Genomic DNA, 23,570 nt, shown 5'->3' on the forward strand with positions numbered 1-23,570 from the left:
TGGATTCAGTTCTTTATACGACCTGACTTAGTGTAGATTTGTTAAAAAAAAAAAAAAAAAAAAAAAAAACAATAAAAAAATTGTTGTTGGTAATGTTATGAAACATAATAAAAACCTTTGAGTAATACTTTGGTTGCATTTAATTTTAATGCTGGGAAGAGCTATTTTGATGTTAACCATATACCAGAAATTCATGTTAGTAATAAAATCTAAAATTAATAGTAAAAATTATCGATATCGGATCAGTATCAGCAAAACTACTCATTTAAAAAAATCAGATCGGAAGCAAAAAAATCCAGATTGGGACATCATTAATTATTATTATCTATTACTATCATTATTATGGTAATTATTTATTATTACTATTTTTTATTGTTTATTATTAGTAGTATTTCTAATGTGAAGTTAGCCTACTTGTTTTTACTGTTTCTAAAGTTATTGTTATTTTGTTCTCCTTTTTTTCCTCTAATTCTCTGTACATATAATGTAGTACTGATACTGAAACCTTAATTTCAAGATCAATAAAGTACTATCGAATGGAACGGAGTCGAATGTAACCTAATTTAACATGTGTTTTTTGTTCATGTCTGGTTTTTATGACATGACAAATCTAGTCCCGGATCCACATGAGTTCAGATCTACACCCGAGGTTGTCTCAGACTCTCCTCTTCCGGAGTTTGAGTTCCTGTGTGCGTGTGATGTCTCGTGGGCGTGTCTCCACGCCTGTAAACAGACACAGGGGGGCGGGTCCCAGCATCGGTTCCTCCTCCGACTCGGGGCGGAGGTCTGACTCTGAAAACTTTGAGGAAACTTTAGGATTCTGACTCCGTGATCTTCGATTCTTCTCGTCCTGGTCCTCCATCATGTCCGGCGTGGCCTCTACTCTGGCCAAGAAGCGGGCTTTGGCCGCGGGCTTCGGCTCCAGCGCCAACGCGGTCCCGTACCTGAACCAGCGGTTCGAAGCTCTGCGGACCCAGTATCGGGAGTCCGGACAGCTGTTCTGCGACCCCACCTTCCCTGCGGGTCCAGAGGCTCTGGGTTTCAAGGAACTGGGCCGGAACTCCTACAAGACCCGCGGTGTCACCTGGAAGAGGCCCACGGTGAGTAGAACCGGGCCTGGCCCGGACGCTGGTCCGAGTCCAGGTCTGGGTGGGTCGGTTTGGGACCGGGGTGGAGGGTTGGTTGGCAGAGGGAGGGGGTTCGGTGACGCCCCCTGATGGAAGCAAAGGAATCGACACCAGAACCAGGAGGAAAGAGGATAACCGATTTAATACCGGTTGGCGTCTTAAAGTGAGAAGGAACGAGAAGAAGGAACCCTAACCATGATCAGAACCAGGCCGACTTGAAAACATCACTACATCAGACTCATCTTAAAGTAACAGTAAAGAATTTTAATCCCAGGAACCACGAATGATGTGAACAGACCCAAGTCCAGATCCAGGAATGGATCCGGGTCCAGGCCCAGACCCAGGTCTGATGCTGATGGTCTGTCAGTTTGTTTTATTTTATCCTAACTTTAACCCCTGATCTTTAAAGCGTCTTAAACTATTGCATGAAACATGTATGCGTGATGATAAATGACGTCATATGAAAAAGTAATGTAACTTCACTTATCTCTGAAAAATAAACTGATGCAGAAAAGACACAGATCAGAGACTAAAAATCTAATAATCCATCTCATTCTAACTGATCATTTACAGTGTGTGTTTATGATGATGATGACCTGATGGAGAAATGACAGTTTGGGTTTAATCTGTTTTCTGTATCTTAGTTATAGATGTTTAATATGTGAGTCGACTAGAGGTGTAAAATCAGAGTAAAGATGAAAGGAAAACAACCTGTCAAAAAATATAAATTGAACCAAAATTTCTTCAGGTTATACATTTAAAAATACTCCAATAAGTATAGAAAACAAACAAACCATGAAACAGAAGTAAAAGTCCAGTTGAACAACTGAGAAAAAACACTGAATAACACTGAAGATGTTCATCGTAATATAGTCATTTGACAATTATTATCTTAGGTTAGGTTTTATGTTGATTCTTATATGAGTACATTAACTGAACTCAGTTTTTAATGTTATATCTCCTCATTCTAATGTAAACTCAGATGTAGGATAAATCCATCAAGTTAAAATGAACAAACATGATCCACAAAATGTTCATGTGATGAAGGAAATGAAACAGATTATGACTCAGTATCCATTGAATCTGCACGTCAACGTCTCTGAATTTACAAGAAATATGAAGATAATTAATGTTTTGAAGGTCTTTTTAACAGACATGACATATAGTTCAGCTTTAAACTGTTGTTATATCTGAGAAACAAAAGTTCATTTCATCATTTTCCCCATGTTCTTTATGTTCTGTCTTCTGTTTGTTCTGTTCTTTAATCTGAACCCTGAGTAAATGGATGGGTTTCTGATGCCGGATCTTCACTCATCAGGGTTAAAGCCAAGATGTTCACTGTCGCTGGGTTTCCTCTGTGTTTAATCTCCATTCAGTCTGTGAATCATCAGATCAGAAATACCAGCGTTATGAGTCACTGCAGGAAACACAAGGACTTCCCACACACGCCTGTTTATCTGACCATGTGAGGACACTCAGCTAACCTTTGAACTGCAGTTTTGGCTTAATATAAAATATATAAACCAAACCTGGGAAATGTCTGGACTGTGCATCACTGTTGTCTAGGCGGACTGTTGGAGAGGATCTGTGTGTTACCGTGATGACAGAGAAACCCTGTGTACCTTAGTCTAAGTCCTGTAAGTTCTGATTGGTTGACAATATCCTGGAGAAGGACATGGACTGGCACGTTAAACTCACACAGTTAAAGTTTACAATGAATCTGCTCAAACTATTTCAGGAATTTAGTCAAACTGAGACTGAAACCCACAAACGCCTCCAAAGGATGTAAACACAATGTTTCCATGACATCGGGCGTTAACAGCCAGAAACAGCCTGATACTCGGACTGTGGTTCCTCTTCACTGCTCTGTGTTTTGTTCAGTGAAGGCATCATTCTGACTCTGTGTCTCCTTCAGGAACTCGTCTCCAACCCTGAGTTCATCATGGGCGGAGCCACAAGGACTGACATCTGCCAGGGAGCTCTGGGTAAGTTTATTGATGGTCTCTGAACACACCGCAACAGCCATACTGTTCCTGAACACACCACAATATCTGTCCCTGAACACAACACAGGACAGACTGTCCATAAATACAACAAAAAATCTAGACTGTCCTTGAACACAACAGAATATCCAGACTGTTCCTGAAAGCAGAATAGGACACAGGCTGTCCCTGAGCACAACACAACATCCAGAACATCCCTGAACACACCACAATGTCCAAACTGTCCCTGAACACACCGTAGTGTCGACCACCCCTGAGCACACCATAGTGTCCAGACTGTTCCTGAACACTAGTGTCCAGATAGCCCCTAAACACACCATAATATCCAGAATGTCCCTGAACACACTGTAGCATCCGGACTGATGGACATCCTGTAAGATGTGCAGTGAGTCCAGATATGAAGGATCAGGGCCACGTTGTTCATGTTGCTCCATATTGCTCATGTTGTTTCATGTTGCACATGTTGCTCATGTCTTGTATATGTTGCTGATACTGCCCAGGGTGCTTCGTGGCGCTTCATGTTGTTTCATGTTGCTCATGTTGCTTCATGGTGCTTATGTTGCTCATGTTGTTTCATATTGTTTAATGTTGTTGATTTTGCTCCTTGTGCTCATGTTGCTCAATATAGCTCATGTTTAGGGCTGGGTATCGTGGCCAATTTCCATAATTAATTCGATTTCAATTCATAAGGTTCTGAATCGATTAATCATGGGGGGGGGGGGGGGGGGGTGCGCGCTCTGTGATTGTTGGTCGGAGTGGAGTGGGGGGCGCACGCGCTCCTGGGTGTTGGTTTGGGGGGTAGTGCAGCGGTCAGACATTGTCGCACTACTCTTCCTCTAACTCCATACTCAGCCGTAGGTGATAGTATGGATCCAAGTTATTATTCCAAGAACGACCCGCTTCCGCGACTCGCTGGACGGCCTATTCCTTCACACTGCGGGTTCAAGTTTGAGGCCGGAGGACCTCCAGCAGAGGGGGTTTCCCCACCACGTCTTTTTCGCGAGCGAGACCAAGTCTTCCTCAGGGGTTCGCAAGACAGAGCCGCCCGCAGTTCCGCGTACTCCCGGTCCTGCTCTGAAAAATCGATCTCATCCACTATTAATCAATTACGCTAAATTAAAATGAGATCGATCTAAGATCGATTAAATCGATTTTTTTACCCAGCCCTACTCATGTTGCTTATGATCTTTCATGGTGCTTCATGTTGGTCATTGAGGCCGGTGGTCGGCATGGGCAGGGGTGGGCTCAGCCCACCCAAATGTCCGTCTTGCCCACCCAATCAAAAGTTAAGGGAAAACATTTATCCAATAGAAAAATATAATAGACTACACTACTATTGGGTCTTATTTGTGATTGGATGGGCAGCCTACAGCCCGCCCTCTTCCGTCAGTGATTGGTTGTCATTATTGTTTTGCATTTCCTGAGCGCTTCATTCGCTCATACAGCAGCATGGCCCTCCTTGGTCACTGCTGCACCTGCCGAGGTCACTGCTGCACCTATCGAGGTCACTGCTGCACCTATTGAGGTTTCTGTTTAATACTGCGGTTCTCTACTGGAGTTTCATTGTATCTGTGACTTTTTGACATGCTCTGTCTCTGGGCTCCTGCAGAGCAGCCAGCCCAGTGCGTATACACTGACTAAAGCAACGCCAATAAAACACACACATTGGGCAACACAACGCCAGTAAAACACATACATAGTGTCTCAGTCGTCGCCCAAGGAAGATACAAAAACCGAGTGAGTGGCAAACGATCTCTATCACTAAATTAAATTAATTATTATAATCATTTTGTCCTGTTGGTCTATATTTATGTAGTTTTACTGACATTTGAGTCTTGAGTTCAGGGTTTAAGATGGAAAAAGAAAGATTTGTTGTTTTCTTTGTGATTTGTCACTGTTCAGATTGAATTTAAATAAGTGAATGAATGAATGAATGAATGATTTAGTTATGTTGTTTTTACTTTGGCCCAGTTTCAGTTATTTGTGCCGTTGTTCTGTTGTGCCAGTTTTTAGTCTGTTTGAACAAGAGTAGACTGCCTTATTTTTGTATAAATTCTGGCCACAGTGAGAATATTTTTTGTATTAGTATTTAGTATTAATTTTTTTTTATTTTTCAAGCTCATCCAATGAAAAGAAATATGCATGAAGGACTTTTAAAATCATTTCTATTTTATATTAATGAGTAAATGAACACAGACGAGCTGCCCGACAATTGAATTTCTCATCGGGGATCAATAAAGTCATTCTAATTCTTAAATAAACCCCCAAACCACTTCTTTTCAGTGCTGTCAGGACTGCAATTTCAAATTGTCAGCCTTCAGGACACTATTCAGCTTCGCTATTATCAGTACATACAAACCAAGTTGCTCACCTGTTATTTCAACCAGCCCACCCTAAAATGACCAGCTAAAACTGGCCCTCTTGCTCGTGTTATTTCATGTTATTTAATGTTGTTGATTTTGCTCCTTGTGCTCATGTTGCTCAATATAGCTCATGTTGCTTATGATTTTTCATGGTGCTTCATGTTGCTCATGTTGTTTAATGTTGCTGATGTTCCTCATGGTGCTTATGTTACTTGATGGTGCTTTATGTTGTTTCATGTTGCTGATGTTGCTTCATGTTGTTTCATGTTGCTCATGTTGGTCATCATGCTCATGTTTCTTCATAGTGCTCCATGATGCTCATGTTGCTTCATGGCACTTCATGTTGTTTTACGTTGCTCATGTTGTTTCATGTTGCTGATGTTGCTCATTGTGCTCATGTTGCTCATGGTGCTTCATATTTCATGTTTTTTCATGTTGCTCATGTTGCTTCAAGTGGTTTCATATTGCTCATATTGGTCATCATGCTCATGTTTCTTCATAGTGCTCCATGATGCTCATGTTGCTTCATGTTGTTTCATGTTACTCAGGTTGCTTCATGATACTTCATGTTGTTTTATGTTGCTCATGGTGCTTCATGTGTCATGTTTTTTCGTGTTGCTCATGTTGCTCATTGTGCTTCATGTGTCATGTTTTTTCGTGTTGCTCATGTTGCTCATGATGCTCACGTTTCTTCATAGTGCTCCATGATTTTCATGTTGCTTCATGGTGCTTCATGTTGTTTCATTTTACTCATGTTGCTTCATGATACTTCATGTTGCTCCTGTTGCTCATGTTACTTCATGGTGCTTTATGTTGTTTCATGTTGCATCATGTCACTCATGTTGTTTAATGTTATTAATGTTGCACATCATGCTCATGTTGCTCATGTCCCAGGAGCTTCATGTTGCTCATATTGTTTAATGTTACTGAATGTTGCTCATGGTACTTACGTTGCTTCATGTTGTTTCATATTGCTTCATCACACTTCATGGTGCTGATCTTGCTTCATGTTGCTCTTGTTTAATGCTGCTGATGTTGCTCATTATGCTCATGTTGTTTCATGTTGCTCTTGTTGCTCACAGTGCTCATGTTGCTACCTCAATCCTCTGACCATGTTCACGTCTGCACAGTGACATCCTCGTTGTCTCCAGAACACAGTAACGGTCATTGCTGTGGTGCCGCGTTAGTGCTGATGTAGCGGTGTGTCAGTAAAGGTGTGTCTGCACATGTGCAGACAGGCAGCAGGTATTTCACCTGAGGACAGGTGTGTGTCTGTGCATATCCTGTGGTCAGATGATGAATACTGTTAAATGCAGAGGAAACACGCCCAAAGGTTCAACAATTATTTGCTCTCCTGGGAACACCAGTTCCCATAATGCTCCGCTGTTCTTAGAGGCTGTTCAGTTTCCTTTAATATTATCAGGTATTAGTATAATGAAAGTATTTTACACAGAACCACGAACCAGTGCAAAGCAGGCATCTTAGAAACAATCTAAAAGTTGATGGATAAAATACTAAACTTTATTATTTTAGTCCAAACTTTCTTTTTCAATTCGTAAACAGTTTAGTTTGTGTCTGAACTGAATGCAAACAAAATATAAGATAAACATCTGTTGAATTCACCAACACCTACATCAGGTCAATGACGTGAATAAATGTAAATAAAAACAGAACACAGCAAATCACAACGAATTGACAGTAGAATATAGAAAACATACTGAATTAAATGGAAGAAAACTCAGGTAAAATGGAATCTGATGCAGTAACTGATCTCCATGAAGTGTTTCCAGGTCCATATTCACACTGTGGATCATCTCCTCTTCTTTAACATCAGTCTGTAAATGTCTGGACCTGAGGAGAGTAGATGATGGACTTATGAGGAATGTTGTCCCATTTATTTTGAACAAACGGGGGAGGGTCTGATGGATCTTATATATGTAGCATAGGTATTATACCTAATACTATTGCAGGGGGGGTCATTGACATAACATGCTGCTTGATATTCATACTTCTCAGCCCTCTCAGCTTTCTTGTTCCAAATGCCCACGGATGGTGACCCAACACCCTGTGTGGGATGGTACCGCCCCTGTTGAGAAACAGTGTTCTAGAGGATCCACAGTCCTGGTCTTTGGTGAAAGGTCTTGACTTCAGGCCAGTTCAGGACCAGGACTCTTCTACTATGAAGCCACGCTTTTGGAATATGTGCATCTATGGTGGAACATGGTCTGGAGGAAATATTCCAGGTGTCCTCTGTAAAAGTCAGGGTCTGGATGGAGCATATGTTGAACTAAACCCCATAGATTATTTTCACATTGATGGTCCATTCCAGATGTTCAAGCTGCTCATCCCATAGACATCATATCTTGTCTTGTCTTATCAGCCTGACCTCAGATCAGTTTTACACTTTGCCTCAGTCCATTTTAATGAGCTTCAGTGCACAGAAGATGGTACCATTTCAGGATCATGTTCACATACGGCTTCTTCTCCGTCATGTAAAGACATGACGGAGCTTTAACCTGCATTTGTGGATGTGATGGTGAACTGTGTTCAGACAGTGGTTTGTGGAAATGTTCCTCAGCCCATGCACTGATTTAATCACAGAATCATGTGTGGTTTTAATGCAGTGCAGCCTGAGGACGTGAAGATCAGCCACATCTTGGACTGATGCCTCATCCCTTGTGTCAGAGATTTAAACACATTTTCTGAATCTGTTGATTATATTATGTTCTGTAGATGAGATGAGAAGTCAGGAGGAACATTATTCTTCTATCGTTCCACAGTTAGACTCAATTTTTCTCAGGTTGTTGAACCTCTGTCTCTAAGATGAGCTTTTTATATCCAGTCCTATTGATATTGAACCCCATTAGATGTAAATGTTCCTCCAGTTGGTTCTTTTTTGTTTCTGTTTACTTTCCAGTCTTTTGTCTCCGTCCCAACTTTTTGGAGATGTGTTACTGCATCAGATTCACCATTATATAACCTTTTCTTTGAATTAGAAATATTTTCTCATTTCAAACATTCAACGACTTTCATGTTTATTTCATTGTGTCCTGGTTTGTAGATGTTTCAGCTTCAGAAGCACTTCTGAAGTACATTCAGGCGTTGGCAGAAAAACCCAGTGTTTACAACAGAACGTTAATGTGAACCAGCTGAAAACCCAGGACCAGATCTGAGTAATTAGAGGGCGATGCCACACTGAAAACTGATTGGACGAAAAGGAAAAAAACACTGACGGGAAGTGGTTTGGAAAAGGCCAGCCCATTGTTAGAGGACGAGAGACACCAAGTAGATATCAGAGAGAGAGAGAGGGAGAGGGCGAGGAATGAACTGCCGCCAACAGGACACACCCATACATAACGACGCACAACGACACACTGAAACACAATTAAACACACCCTCTCAGTGTTACTGTGTGTGTCTGTGTGTTACTGTGTGTATCTGTGTGCATTTAGCGGTTCACATGAGTCAGTATGCCGTGCCTTCAGTAAAACCACACAAGTCTGATGTGACTCTGTGAACATGTTGGGTAACAATGATGAAGTCGACATACACAAATTCAATGAGAACCAACACATTCTCCAACAGTCTGTGGGTTCAGGAAGTTCCCCCAGAGTGAGACCTCTCTGCTGCTTAATATTTGCATTAATTTGCATTGCCGTTAAGTCTTTTCTTCATCTCTGGGTTAATCACAGACTAGTGAAGCTGCTCTGAGTTTTGTTTCCTGCTCTTCAGCTCCATTAAAAACTGGATCTGCTTTGTAAAAGTGACGATGACTCACACTAGGTATCATGTGAGTGGGTTTATGGGTAACTGTTTTGTGGACTTTTTGTCCTCCTAATATTTGACATTGAGGAGTTCAACCAGATAGTTTAATCAATGATTTGATCTGTACACAAAACTGAAAACATGCACATGAACATTAAATTTGTGACCCACAGAAAATCTGGTGTGACCCAAGTGTGGGTGATAACCCAGTGTTTGGGAACAGATGCTTTAAAGTTACCATTGTATCCACTGTAGGTCAAGTATGACATGTTTGGACATCAGAGGTGGACAAACATCTCACAATAGAATCAGGTTGGCTTTCTGTCCTGAATTAAACAACAGGTCTTCAAAAACATGGAGCCTTCGACAAGAAGAAAAGAACACAATGAGACAAAAAGAATGCAATGAGACAAAAAGAATGCAACAAAATGTAAAGAGCACAGTGACATTAAAATAATGTGACATAAGGAAAATAATGTGACGAGACGAAAAGAAAGAGAAGAGATGAAAAGAACACAGAGACGAAAACAGCATAAGATGAAAACAACACAATGAGATGAAAACAATGCAATGAAACCAAAACAACGCAACAAGACGTAAAGAATGCAACGAGAAGAAAAATGCAACAAGACAAAATCAATGCAACGAGATGAAAAGAACACAATGAGATGAAGACAATAAAAACAACGCAAAAGACACAACAAGATGAAAACAATGAAAAAAATATGCAACAAACCCAAAACAAATTTATGTGGTTAGTGTTGGTTGGTGTCACCTGTGTGCTTGCACCTTTGTTTACCTGTTTGCTTAGCTGTTTGTCTACCTGTGTGTTTACCTGTTTGTGTACCTATTTGTTTACCTGCATCCAGGTGACTGCTGGCTGTTGGCAGCTATCGCATCTCTGACCCTTAACGAGTACGTGATGGCTCGAGTCGTTCCCTCCGACCAGGGCTTTGGGGATAACTACGCCGGTATCTTCCACTTCCAGGTATCTGACTCTCTTGTGACCCTTGACCCCATGACCCTGTCCCTAACCCTGAACCCTGACATCGACTGCCCCGTTTCCACTACGTGGTATCGGCTCGACTCGACTCGGCTCGGTTCGGCCTTTTTTGCGTTTCCATTATGAAAAAGGACCTGGAATCTGGTACCCGGTACTACTTTTTTGGTATCACCTCCGCCGAGGTTCCAGGACTGGGGACCAGATACTAAAACGTGACGTGTTCACACTGCAGACCACTGATTGGTCAGACAGTTGTCTCTGTGACCCGCCGTTTTACAAAAAACAGATGCGGAAGTTGACAGTAAATATAGCGGTACATTCATCCACATGATACCAGCCCAAAACTACACCATGGTCGGTCGAGGAGATTCAGTCTTAAGTGGCCGACGTAAAAATTCAGACGAGACAACACGCAACGAGCGAGTTTATCAGCAACTCTCTGAACAGATGACACGGAAGTAACGTGCTGCATCACTATGACGACCAGGTACTGTAAAGTCGGTAGTATCTTGTAATGGAAACGCTCTCCAGGAATACCGAGTCGAGCCGAGCCAAGCCGAGTCGAGCTGGTTCCACGTAGTTTCCGGTTCCAGATCAGCTGATCTGAGTTCAGGTGAAGAAAAAAAGACGTTATCAGTAGAGTTAAGAAACAGTAACTCGGCATTAATTGACGTAGAGTTGAAGTGGACTCACTTTATGAAACCAAAAACTGACAAATTCTGAGTTTAGACAAACTCTCCTGAGCACAAGTTAAAGGAAGGTGTATCTGCCTTTCAAAGAGGGCTGGGCGATATGGAAAAAAATCATATCACAATAATTTTTTTCATTTCAGACGACATATTTATTTTCTGTCAGAGGTTGAACATGACAGATGTGCTGAAGAACATTATACAACTGTTTCAGATAAATAAAACAGGTACATATATTTAAAATTAAACAAAGTCTGACCAGTGGGCAAAAACTTTCAAGTTTTAAAAGAACACAAACAAAACAGACCATCTTCACAAAACAGTACCGGGTGTATATATGTGGGGGTGTGTTCTGTAACTGCCGTAAACCAAAAATGAAACTTAATATGCTTTGAACGTCTGACTCCTGGCTTCTATACCGCAGCCTACTTTTAGGCCACCCTGTCGCCCGAGTTCTTGGTCAGATTTTCTCCCGAGGGAACACGCATTACCTCCCGCTGCAGCCTAAACATTAGCGTGTGCTGCAGCTGGCTCTTATGCCTGTGCTGTGTGCATCAACCTAACTTGCCGTGGCTCTAGCGTGGTTAGTTCAGTACGGCGCTTCTTAATTATGATTGACTGTTCTTATGTTTGTCAAATCATGAACAAATGAATTCTATTGAGCATGTCTCATATTTCTATCGAGGAAAAGTTATATCACAATATATGTTTATCATTTTACCTCCCAGCCCTACTTTCAAAATAAAAGTCCCTTCTGTCTCTGTGTAGTTCTGGCAGTTTGGTGAGTGGGTGGACGTGGTGATCGATGACCGGCTGCCGGTTAAAGACGGAGAGCTGCTGTTTGTCCACTCAGCTGAAGGCAGGGAGTTCTGGAGTGCTCTGCTGGAGAAGGCCTACGCTAAGTAAGAAATAAACAAACAAACACTCAAAGAAATACATAAATAGCCCTCTGCTGGAGAAGGCCTATGCCAAGTAAGCAACAGGGATTCAAACTGACAACCATCTGACCATCCAAACAGGTCTAATCATTTCCAGACCAAACTTTAAGATCACATTTAAAATCATTTTGAGATCAGCTCCTGTTTTAGGGCACTTTGTGATTCATTCCAAGCAGAGAGAGCAACAAACCTAAACTGAAATAGTTTTCAGTCAAATAGTTGCAGCAGATCGGTCTTTTTTGAAGTTCTAACCTGAGCCCCTGTCATTTCATTTACAGTAGAGGAGTTTTTATACCACATCTCTTTCTTTGTTGTGTATCAGAGCGTTGTTTATATTAGTACATCATCAGCATATAAACACTCAGAAACAGATGAAAGTGGGGTTAGTTTTATTTCCAGTGAACGTCTCTAACCTTTTGTACGGTTCTGCCTCAGAGTAAACGGCTGCTACGAGGCTCTGTCTGGAGGATCCACCACAGAGGGCTTTGAGGACTTCACTGGAGGCATCGCTGAGAACTACGACCTGAGGAACCCACCCAGCAACCTGTTCCAGATCATCAAGAAGGCTTTGGAGGCTGGAGCCCTGCTGGGCTGCTCCATCGATGTGAGTATCTGAAAACCACAAGACCAGACTGGATCAGAACAGGACAAATACAGGAGACAGGAGAGACCAGATACAGTGGCTTGAAAAAGTATTCATACCCCTTGAACTTTTCCACATTTTGGCACATTAAGACCACAAACATAACTATATTTTATTGGCATTTTATGTGAAAGACCAATGCAAAGTGGCACACAATTGTGAAGTAGAAGGAAAATGATACATGATTTTCAAATTTTCTTACAAACAAAAGACTGAAAAGTGTGGCATGGAAAAGCATTCGGCTCCCTTTTCTCTGAATGCAACCAATTGCCTTCAGAAGTTGGCTGACTGATGAATGATCGAATGTGGACCTAATGACTAAATAGTCCACTTGTGTGTAATCTAATCTCAGTATAAATACAGCTGTTCTGTGACAGTCTCAGAGGTTTGTTAAGAGAATACTAGGGAGCAAACAACATCATGAAGTCCAAGGAACACATCAGACAGGTCAGAGAAGCAGCCAAGAGGCCCATGGTGACTCTGGAGGAACTGCAGAGATCAGATGGGGGAATCTGTCCACTGGACAACTATTAGTCCTGCACTGTGCAAATCTGGCCGTTATGGAAGAGTGGCAAGAAGAAAGACATTGTTGAAAGAAAGCCATAAGAAGTCCTGTTTGGGGTTAGCCAGAAGCCATGAGAGGGGGACAGCACATATGTGGAAGAAGGTGCTCTGATCAGATGAGACCAAAATTGAACTTTTTGGTCTAAATGCAAAACACTATATGTGGTGGAAAACTAACACTGCACATCACTCTGAACACACCATCCCCACTGTCAAACATGGTGGTTGAAGCATCATGCTGTGGGGGTGCCTTTCCTCAGGAGGGACAGAGAAGAGGGTCAGAATTGTTGGGAAGGTGGATGGAGCCAAATACAGGGCAATCTTGGAAGAAAACCTGTTGGAGTCTGCAACAACTTGAGACTGGGGTGGAGGTTCACCTTGCAGCAGGACAAGGACATAAAGTTAGAGCTACAACGGAATGGTTTATAACAAAACATATTCATGTGTTAGAATGGCCCAGTCAAAGTCCAGACTTAAATCCAATCAAAAATCTGTTGCAAGATCTGAAAACTGCTCTTCACAAACACTCTCCATCTTATCTGACTGAGTTTGAGCTGTTTTGCAAAGAAGAATGGGCAAAAATTTCAGTCTCTAGATGAGCAAAGAGGCATACACGTCTTGCAGCTGTAATTGCAGCGCAAGGACGTTCCACAAAGTATTGACTTTAGGGGGTCTCAATACTTTTGCACACCACACTTTTCAGTTTTTTATTTGTAAAAAAGTTTGAAAATCATGTATCATTTCCCTTCTACTTCACAATTGTGTGCCACTTTGTGTTGGTCTTGCACATAAAATGCCAATAAATTATATTTAGGTTTGTGGTCATAATGTGACAAAATGTGGAAAAGTTCAAGGGGTATGAATACTTACAAAGCAACTGTGCTTACCAGATAGAGGGTAGAGATCAGATAGAGAGAACTGAGCTCACATATAGACCAGATACTGAACTGTTTGTGTCTTGTCTCAGATCACCAGCGCTGCAGATTCAGAGGCTGTCACTCGTCAGAAACTGGTGAAAGGCCACGCCTACTCTCTGACAGGAGCTGTGGAGGTAATGTCAACACTGTGGTCTTCAGAAGGTCTGAGGGTCCTTGTTCATGTTAATCTGGGTTCAGATAAAGCGGTCATTATTTTGTGTTCAGAACCACAGTTGCTTCAGCCAAAACTGGCTTTGTCAGTTTGATTCTGATTATATTATATGCAGCAGTAGATTAGATGAACAACATGTTCTGGAGGACATTAACCTTGGTCTGTTTTGTAGTCTGTAACATAACCTGACATTTACTCATCAGGGGTTAGTTAATGTCATGGTGTTCATCTCCAGAAACAGCAGCTATTTAAAACATAACATGCGCTTGAAAACCCTTGGCCTGACTTATCAGTTGCACTACTGCCACCCAGTGGCCTGACTTATCAGTACATGCCAAAGTTTTTGCACACACAGACGGATGGAGAGACAATGGACTGATGACAATACTATTCGGCCAGTGTGGCCGAGGGTAAGAAATAAACCTCCGTAAGTGAAGTTTTAATCTGGGTTTAGATGGAAAACTAAACAGAAGGATTAAAAAGAGGATTAAATTAATTCTGAATTAGAAAATTAAAGTTTGGAGCAATATATGCCTCAGTCCACACTAATGCAGATATATTCATTGTAGGTTTAGAAAACAGTGAAAACATACGGACTGATAATCAATGCCATCTCAATCCATTCTGTTCAGTGTCTATTATGTGTTTGTGTGTTGAAGCTACACCTGAAACATCAAATCCAGGTGTATAAATCAGTGTATAGTCTGCAGTAGATGGAGGTCAGCACCGATACCTTTGGGAGACTGACTGGACCGGCATTATGGACAAATCCACATCATGTAAAGAATACACTTCCACAACCAAAACTAACACTTAAGGTAACATAAGTTTTCAACCTAACTACACCTTCATGACAGATTAAAGCCTCTGAGTGTGATACGTCCAGTATTATCCAGTGTCCACAGGTTGGACAACAACTATGGACAGGACCAGACTCAGAGATATTGGGCCCTTTTCCACCAAAAGCCCAGGAACTTTATTACCAGGAAGTTATTTACCAGGAACTTATTTGGGGTAAAAAAAGTTCCTGGTAATTGTGTTTCCACCGCACCCCAAAGTTCAGGGTAATTTATTCAAATCAGGTTGATGATGTACACTATATTGCCAAAAGTATTCGCTCACCCATCCAAATAATCAGAATCAAGTGTTCCAATCACTTCCACAGGTGTATAAAATCAAGCACCTAGGCATGCAGACTGCTTTTACAAACATTTGTGAAAGAATGGGTTGCTCTCAGGAGCTCAGTGAATTCCAGCGTGGAACTGTGATAGGATGCCACCGGTGCAACAAATCCCGTGGTGAAATTTCCTCGCTCCTAAATATTCCACAGTCAACTGTCAGCTGTATTATAAGAAAGTGGAAGTGTTTGGGAACGACAGCCACGAAGTGGTAGGCCACGTAAACTGACGGAGCAGGGTCAGCGAATGCTGAGGCGCATAGTGTGAAGAGGTCGCCAACTTTCTGGAGAGTCAGTCGCTACAGACCTCCAAACTTCATGTGACCTTCAGATTAGCTCAAGAACAGTGCGCAGAGAGCTTCATGGAATGGGTTTCCATGGCCGAGCAGCTGCGTCCAAGCCATACATCACCAAGTGCAATGCAAAGCACCGGATGCAGTGGTGTAAAGCACGCCACCACTGGACTCTAGAGCAGTGGAGGCGCATTCTCTGGGGTGACGAATCGCGCTTCTCTATCTGGCAATCTGATGGACGGTTCTGGGTGTGGCAGTCGCCAGGAGAACGATACTTGTCGGACCGCATTGTGCCAAGTGTAAAGTTTGGTGGCGGGGGGATTATGGTGTGGGGTTGTTTTTCAGGAGCTGGGCTTGGCCCCTTAGTTCCAGTGAAAGGACCTGTGAATGCTTCAGCATACCAAGACATTTTGGACAATTCCATGCTCCCAAATTTGTGGGAACAGTTTGGAGCTGGCCCCTTCCTCTTCCAACATGACTGTGCACCAGTGCACAAAGCAAGGTCCATAAAGACATGGATGACAGAGTCTGGTGTGGATGAACTTGACTGGCCTGCACAGAGTCCTGACCTCAACCCCATAGAACACCTTTGGGATGAATTAGAGTGAAGACTGAGAGCCAGGCCTTCTCGTCCAACATCAGTGTGTGACCTCACAAATGCGCATCTGGAAGAATGGTCAAAAATTCCCATGAACACACTCCTAAACCTTGTGGACAGCCTTCCCAGAAGAGTTGAAGCTGTTATAGCTGCAAAGGGTGGACCGATGTCATGTTGAACCCCATAGACTAGGAATGGGATGTCACTTAAATTCATATGCGAGTGAAGGCAGGTGAGCAAATACTTTTGACAATATAGTGAATGAGGGAGCAGTAACAGAACCTGTAGTCAAACTAACACACAGGCACACTAGCACAGGGGTCGGCAACCCGCGGCTCCGGAGCCGCATGCGGCTCTTTCATCCTTATGTTGCGGCTCTGCGTGGCTTGGGAAAATAAATTATAAGTATCCGATTGAAGTGTATGTTATTTGTCTCAAAAACGTGTATCATGTCTTCTTATTAAGTCAAAGTTTTTAACTTCTTTCTTCAGACCTTTTGCAATTTCGGTGATCAGCATTCGCCTTCTTCAGAGACGTTTGACAGCACTTGACGTGTCAGCTGGCAGCCGGCATGCGCAGAATCCCCTGGGACACCAAAACTGCACAATATCTGAACAAAGTATTTTATTTGTGTTTGTTCGTTTGTTTAATTGTAGTGGTAAATTGTAAGATTATTGTGATCTCGAAATATTAAAATAAAATTATACATATATATATATATATATATATATATATATAGTATTATTTTTTGTTGCTCAAAATATGCGTCACACTCTCTGACAGCCCACCAAAACGCTGTACATTTATCGAGACTTTCAACCCCAGGTAGGCCAAGTATGGAGAAATCTAAGAAAAGAAAAATATCTGAAGAAAATAGAACATTTAATGATGCCAGGTGCCATGGCATGACCAAGGTGCCGCGGCACCTCGGGGCCAACGCTAGGTGCCGTGCCACTGCAGTACTATGGCTCAGTGTCAGGTGCCGTGGCACTGCGGTACCAGGGCTCGGTGCCGGGTGCCGTTGCACCGCAGTGCCACTGCTCGGTGTCAGGTGCCATGGCACCGCAGTGCCACAACTGGGTGCCACCGGTGCCGCGGCACCACCGGCACCTCGAGCCGAGGCACCACCGCGGTGCCACGGCACCTGGCCATGGTACGGCGGTGCAACGGCACCTAGTGGCACCACCAAGGTGCGCCGCGGCACCACCAAGGTGCACCGTGGTACCGGTAAAATCGTTGTATAAGCCGCGTCAGAGTATGAGCCGCAGTGTTTAAAGTGTGGGAAAAAAGTAGCAGCTTATAGTCCAGAATTTACGGTATATATAGGCTAACATCTTCATTTCAGATGTCAAAAAGTGTTTGCGGCTCCCAGTGTTGTCTTTTCCATGGAAACCAGGTCGAAATGGCTCTTTGAGTGTTAAAGGTTGCCGACCCCTGCTCTAGCACAATAAAATGGCACAGTATTTCAAGTGGACGGGTTGGGTTTAACCTTTTACTGGTTGTTGAATCACTTAATCCCTCTGGAATACATTTTAAATATCCTTAATTTGTATTTAAAAATGGTAGAACATGTACTTTCAACTTCTCATTCCTTAAACTAAATCACATCTAACTTACAGTGTGATGGATGGTTCTGTTTCATTTCTATTGTTTTATAGATATAGTCCAGGTTCAACCCTAAAGCCAGACAGATTTACTCAAATGCCTGCATTTAATTTGACTGCATATTACTAATAAAAGTATTTATACTCTACTCATATTTGGATGCCTTGTAAATGAACAGACAGTATTAGGTTAGGCGCCTTGAGATTAAAAGGGAAATAAACACGTTCAGGCTTTTGGACCAGGGTCTGGACCAGCTGGTCCAGGACAGCCAGTCTGGAACTCCATGGTCCCGGTCCCTTTTTCCCTTTCCAACAGGAAAAGTAATAAAAATGCTAAAATGAATAACAGAACACTTGATGACAGATTCCTTTTATGATGTGACATGTGACATGTCTGACCTGGGCCATTGTAAACAGTAGTAGATGATGGACCATCGCACAAACGAGCCACAGGTTCTGATTAAGAGGTGAGTCCGTCCGGTCCATTTCAGGTGGAAATCACAAACATACAGAATAAATCAGTGTTCAGCTCACAGCAACAACATGAATACATCCAGTTCTCTGATTTAGGTTTTGTGTCAGACTGTTGACCAGTTAGTATTAGGTTAACCGGACTTCACCTTTGACTAAACAGCTGATGTGCCTCTGACTACTGTCACAGCATGGAACCAACTAAACAGTAAATATTTCTGTGATATACAGGGTGGGGAAGCAAAATTTACAATGAACATTTAGTTGTTTTTTCTCAGCAGGCACTACGTCAATTGTTTTGAAACCAAACATATATTGATGTCATAATCATACCTAACACTATTATCCATACCTTTTCAGAAACTTTTGCCCATATGAGTAATCAGGAAAGCAAACGTCAAAGAGTGTGTGATTTGCTGAATGCACTCGTCACACCAAAGGAGATTTCAAAAATAGTTGGAGTGTCCATAAAGACTGTTTATAATGTAAAGAAGAGAATGACTATGAGCAAAACTGTTATGAGAAAGTCTGGAAGTGGAGGAAGCAACAAAAAAATGTACCAAAGCTTTTATTAAAGCTCTCAAATCCAAAATCCTAAAGGATCCAACCAAATCCATGAGAAAAATGGCAATTGAACTTGAGGTAGACAACAAGACCATTAGAAATGCAGTAAAATATGATTTGAAGTTAAAATCTTACACAAGAACACCAAAACACTTGTTGACAACAGCAACAAATCCAACTTTAGCAATTTTTGGGAATCATGTTTATGGCCGCCTTCTAGCCCAGATCTAAACCCTCTGGATTATGCTATTTGGGGCGTTTTAGAACATGCTACCAATAGAACATCACACAGCAATGTCGACTTTCTTAAAGATACTATTAAAGAATGGGAGAAGTTGTCACCCGAATATTTGAGGAACACTTGTGCAAGTTTCAGGAAGCGTGTGAAGGCAGTTATTGAGAAAGAAGGAGGACACATAGAATAAAAACATTTTTTATTATGTAAATTTTCTTGTGGCAAATAAATTCTCATGACTTTCAATAAACTAATTGGTCATACACTGTCTTTCAATCCCTGCCTCAAAATATTGTAAATTTGTCTTCCCCACCCTGTACATACCATTGGTTTGTTCGACAGTTGGTCCACTGCGACCGTTATGGTCCTTTAGTTTCTTTTAATCCTGCATAAATTTCTTTGGCTTTTCTCATATTTCTTTAGGCTCATGTCTTATATTTGGCTCTGGCAGCTTTTACTCGAACCTCGCTCATTTCGTGTCAGCAATTCAAAGTCCGTCTGAATTTCCTCGTCGTCCGTCCACTTGTTGTAGCTTCTCTTTTGGTCCATTTTCCAAATTATCAAAATACAAAGCTTGTGGAAATTACATGAATTAAATATTGGCTCTTTTGGTCCATTTTCCAAATTATCAAAATACAAAGCTTGTGGAAATTACATGAATTAAATATTGGCAGTGAACAGAATGCGGAAATGCTGCGAGTCTAGTCCACCACTCAGTGTTCTCCAGCACACAGCCCCGCCCCTTAAAGTTCCTGGTAATCTGGAAAGTACTACGTCCCTACCAGGAACTTCTTCGGGGTAAATTCGGGGCCGGGGGAAAGTCATTTACCTGGGTAATTTTCGGTGGAAACGCACCAGGAACTTTGAAAGTTCAGGGTAATGCACAAAGTTCCTGCAGTGGAAAAGGCCTATTTAGTAAAACGAAGGTCATGTGGACAGATTTTTTCTTTAAGAAACAGAGGAAGGAAATATCTCTGTTAGTGTGGATGGGATGTGAAAGTTAAACCTCAATTTAATCAAGTTAAAGCTGAACAGTTCATGCAGGTCACACCATCAGCCTTTGCAGGTGAGGTAATGGAAAAAAACTAAAAACAAAAAAAAAACAACAAAAAAAAAAACATCAACACAAGTTGTGAGTTGAGTCAGAATCTGACAACGAGCAGAGAGAGGGATGGGTTTGGCTCCTTGAGTTGGAAAGAAAAGTGAAATCTTTATGTATTCCTTGACAAACAAGCAACTCAACTCAAATCAAACTTGAATAATGACCATAATCCTAATACTGTTGACCGGGTTGTGCAGCTTGTTGTCTTTGTTCAACTTTATTGAAATGATAATGTCAGCTCAAGGACAGAGGACAACACATGATGGCAATTGATGGAGATGATGGCATGTTCTTATTGGTCAGGTGAATTACCGTGGCCGCCAGGAGAAGCTGGTGAGGATGAGAAATCCGTGGGGTCAGGTGGAGTGGACTGGAGCCTGGAGCGACGGGTAACACCACCACACACATGCATTCTGAGAAATCACAAGGTTGAGCTGCTTTATAATCTGTGTCTGTTGTTGGTGTAGGTCTTCTGAGTGGGACTACGTCCAAGGAGATTGTCCTCACGCCAATGCAGAGGACGGGGAGTTCTGGTATGAAAACACATGTACAAACAGCTGGAAACATGATGATTCCACACAGAGTCCATGTTAGAACAGATACAACACTGGTGATTGAATATCAGGACAGAACTGAGACTCTGAGGCACTGGAGGGGAGCTCAAACCTCCTCCAAGGGCTGGCCCTCAGTCTCATGTGATTTGAGAAGGTGAAAAACACTTCCAGGATTTGATGGTTTTTATGGATCTGGGTGGGTTAGGGTGTCCAACCTCACATCCAAGTACAACATAGTTCCGGTCCTGGTTCCATTTTGTTCTGTCCAGAGTTGTTGAAAGACTGGAGAGATGTTTTTGTTTGTCACAGTGTAACAGTTGTTCCTCTCTCTTCGTATCTCTACAGGATGTCTTTCAATGACTTCCGACGTCACTACTCCCGCATTGAGGTGTGCACTTTGACCCCTGACACCATTGAGGACGACTCGGTCAAACATTGGAGTGTCAGCAAGTTCGACGGCACCTGGAGGAGGGGCTCTACGGCCGGAGGCTGCAGGAACCACCCCTGTTAGTACAGATCCTGGACTAGAACCTGAACCTGCACTGACACACACCTTTCGCCACTAAATTCCACCAAAGTCAACAAAACCAAAACTTCAGCCCGCTAGTACTGAACCTGAACTTGAAACTTAACAAAACCTGTACTAAACCCAGGGTCACTTTACCACACTTAACTAACCTGTCAGTGTTTTCATGGATAATTTTTTGACTATAATCCAGTTTTTTTGGTGAATGTGACTTATTAGTCTTTTCTTCCCTAATTAGTAGTGATGTGAGGCCATATTGACCTTCGAAGCGTGTCGAATCATCCAGGCAGTGCTATGTGAAGTGTGTATCGAGGCTTGTATCAATGACGTATGCAGTGACGTCTGAAGCCTCGCCGGGTGTGTGGCAGGCTGGTTCAGGAACTGGTTTGTGATTTGGTGCATGACTTGAAATAAATGGGACTGTGAAACGCTATGGAAATCTCTCACATTCTGTGGATTCTGACTGATTGTGTGGTAACTAGCAACATTTGTGTGATTGATATGACCCATACCCAAACGTTACACATGCATATTCACCGCCCATACCCCACTGGAAATAATCGTTTCCATTTTCCATAATGCCAATATTTTTCATTCAAATAATGCTGCTCACCAACATAGACACAATATAATACATGCATTGCATACTTCTTTATTTTGCTGACAGTTTCATTCAGAGGCTTTTTGCAAAATACCACACACTTCAAATTGACGTCAGCTGATATTTTTGCCTGTTATACATTGTTTGTCCAGTAGATGATGTAGTAGAGCAAACAAAGCCTTTGCACTGTAGTGAACCAATTTGATGAAAGGCTTCAATGCTTCATGAAGCTTCATCTGCCCATCACTACTAATTAGTTTTTCTGATTCCTCAGACACGTTCTGGATGAACCCTCAGTTCGTCATCAAACTGGAGGAGGAGGATGATGACCCCGATGACGGCGAGGTCGGCTGCAGCTTCGTGGTTGGTCTGATCCAGAAGAACCGCAGAAGGATGAGGAAACAGGGAGAGGACATGCACACTGTCGGATTCGCCATCTACGAAGTGAGAACCAAAAGAATCAATCTGACCTGACGTGTGAACGTTCACTCTGAAGTTTAACAACTCTGTCTTTGTTCTGCTTGATTTCAGCTCCCGTCACAGGTGAGATGTGAAACCATGACAACAGTCCCAGGTCAAAGGTCAGGCTGATCATAACCTGCAATCTGCGATTAATCAGTCAGTCAATCAATCAATTTTCTTCATCACTTCTGAAAGCTGAATATTTGTAAGTTTGGCGTGGGGATTTTCTGCTCTCTGTGGTTTAGATTAAACTATTCCATGAGTCATCCAGAGTTCCTTTTTAAGGCGTTGAGGACAACAAACTGTGAATCACTCAGTGTGGTTAGAACCAGTAAACACAGTCTTCATATGTTTAAAGGCTGTAAAACTTACAGATCTGGTTGATTTTAAACCAGTTCAACTTGTAGAAAACAGTGAAATATCACCTCCTGTGTGAAACGGTCACATTGAAAACCAAATGGTGTACGTCTTGTTGGATGTGGGGCCTCAATTGATTTTTGTTCTGGTTCAAACCAGACAAAATCTTGTGGGTGGACTGGGGATTAGACATATTGTAGGGGGTGCTACTGAGGCATTTTCCCACATCCATGACCGAGATCCATAACGTCCAAAATATTTCTCTTCTAATGTATGTGTTGAAAACACATTAAGCCTAAAAACATCAACTCATTCATGATAATAACCTTTACAAACACAGGACAGATGGGCTTTGGAGTCCAGAGGACCAGTGTCACCACATGGTGAATGATCTGAACCTCTGAACATTCACAGATAAACAGAAGCTCAAACTGAGCTCAGATCAGATCCTGAACCACAGTGAAACACAATCTGATCTGTGGTCAGTTCAACACCTTCATCAGACCTGAACCAGTTCAGTCCTGATATGTGGGTCCAAACCGGGCTGTCTATCTTCCAGTTCCACGGCCAGAGGGAAGTCCACCTGGACAAGAACTTCTTCTTGACCCATGCTCAGACCGCCAGATCTGAGACCTTCATAAACCTGCGGGAGGTCAGCAACCGGTTCAAACTGCCCCCAGGAGAGTACCTGATCGTACCGTCCACCTTCGAACCACACCTGAATGGGGACTTCTGCATCCGTGTGTTCTCTGAGAAGCAGACTGAGACCCAGTAAGACCAGGACCTGATAAGACCTGTACCCAGTAAGACGTGGACCCGATAAGTCCTGGAGCTGACAACAC

General features: G+C 42.3%; 2 protein-coding genes across 2 annotated transcripts in view; one reads left to right on the plus strand and one right to left on the minus strand.

Annotated features, from left to right (window-relative positions):
- The window catches only part of capn8 (calpain 8), a 37,136-nt gene extending 36,250 nt beyond the window's left edge, over nucleotides 1-886 (minus strand). Inside the window, exon 1 of the mRNA XM_030152676.1 lies at nucleotides 736-886. Coding sequence (XP_030008536.1) covers nucleotides 736-865 — 130 coding nt within the window. The 5' untranslated portion in view covers nucleotides 866-886. The remainder of the gene's footprint in view (nucleotides 1-735) is intronic.
- LOC115432208 (calpain-2 catalytic subunit-like) overlaps nucleotides 833-23,570 on the plus strand; it is a 39,655-nt gene continuing 16,917 nt past the window's right edge. Inside the window, exons 1-12 of the mRNA XM_030153120.1 lie at nucleotides 833-1,100; nucleotides 3,043-3,112; nucleotides 10,128-10,246; nucleotides 11,719-11,852; nucleotides 12,324-12,492; nucleotides 14,063-14,146; nucleotides 20,532-20,617; nucleotides 20,696-20,761; nucleotides 21,128-21,288; nucleotides 22,184-22,353; nucleotides 22,441-22,452; nucleotides 23,288-23,499. Coding sequence (XP_030008980.1) covers nucleotides 864-1,100; nucleotides 3,043-3,112; nucleotides 10,128-10,246; nucleotides 11,719-11,852; nucleotides 12,324-12,492; nucleotides 14,063-14,146; nucleotides 20,532-20,617; nucleotides 20,696-20,761; nucleotides 21,128-21,288; nucleotides 22,184-22,353; nucleotides 22,441-22,452; nucleotides 23,288-23,499 — 1,520 coding nt within the window. The 5' untranslated portion in view covers nucleotides 833-863. The remainder of the gene's footprint in view (nucleotides 1,101-3,042; nucleotides 3,113-10,127; nucleotides 10,247-11,718; nucleotides 11,853-12,323; nucleotides 12,493-14,062; nucleotides 14,147-20,531; nucleotides 20,618-20,695; nucleotides 20,762-21,127; nucleotides 21,289-22,183; nucleotides 22,354-22,440; nucleotides 22,453-23,287; nucleotides 23,500-23,570) is intronic.

This window comes from Sphaeramia orbicularis, chromosome 1 (genome assembly GCF_902148855.1).
Source record: "Sphaeramia orbicularis chromosome 1, fSphaOr1.1, whole genome shotgun sequence".
Classification (NCBI taxonomy): domain Eukaryota; kingdom Metazoa; phylum Chordata; class Actinopteri; order Kurtiformes; family Apogonidae; genus Sphaeramia; species Sphaeramia orbicularis.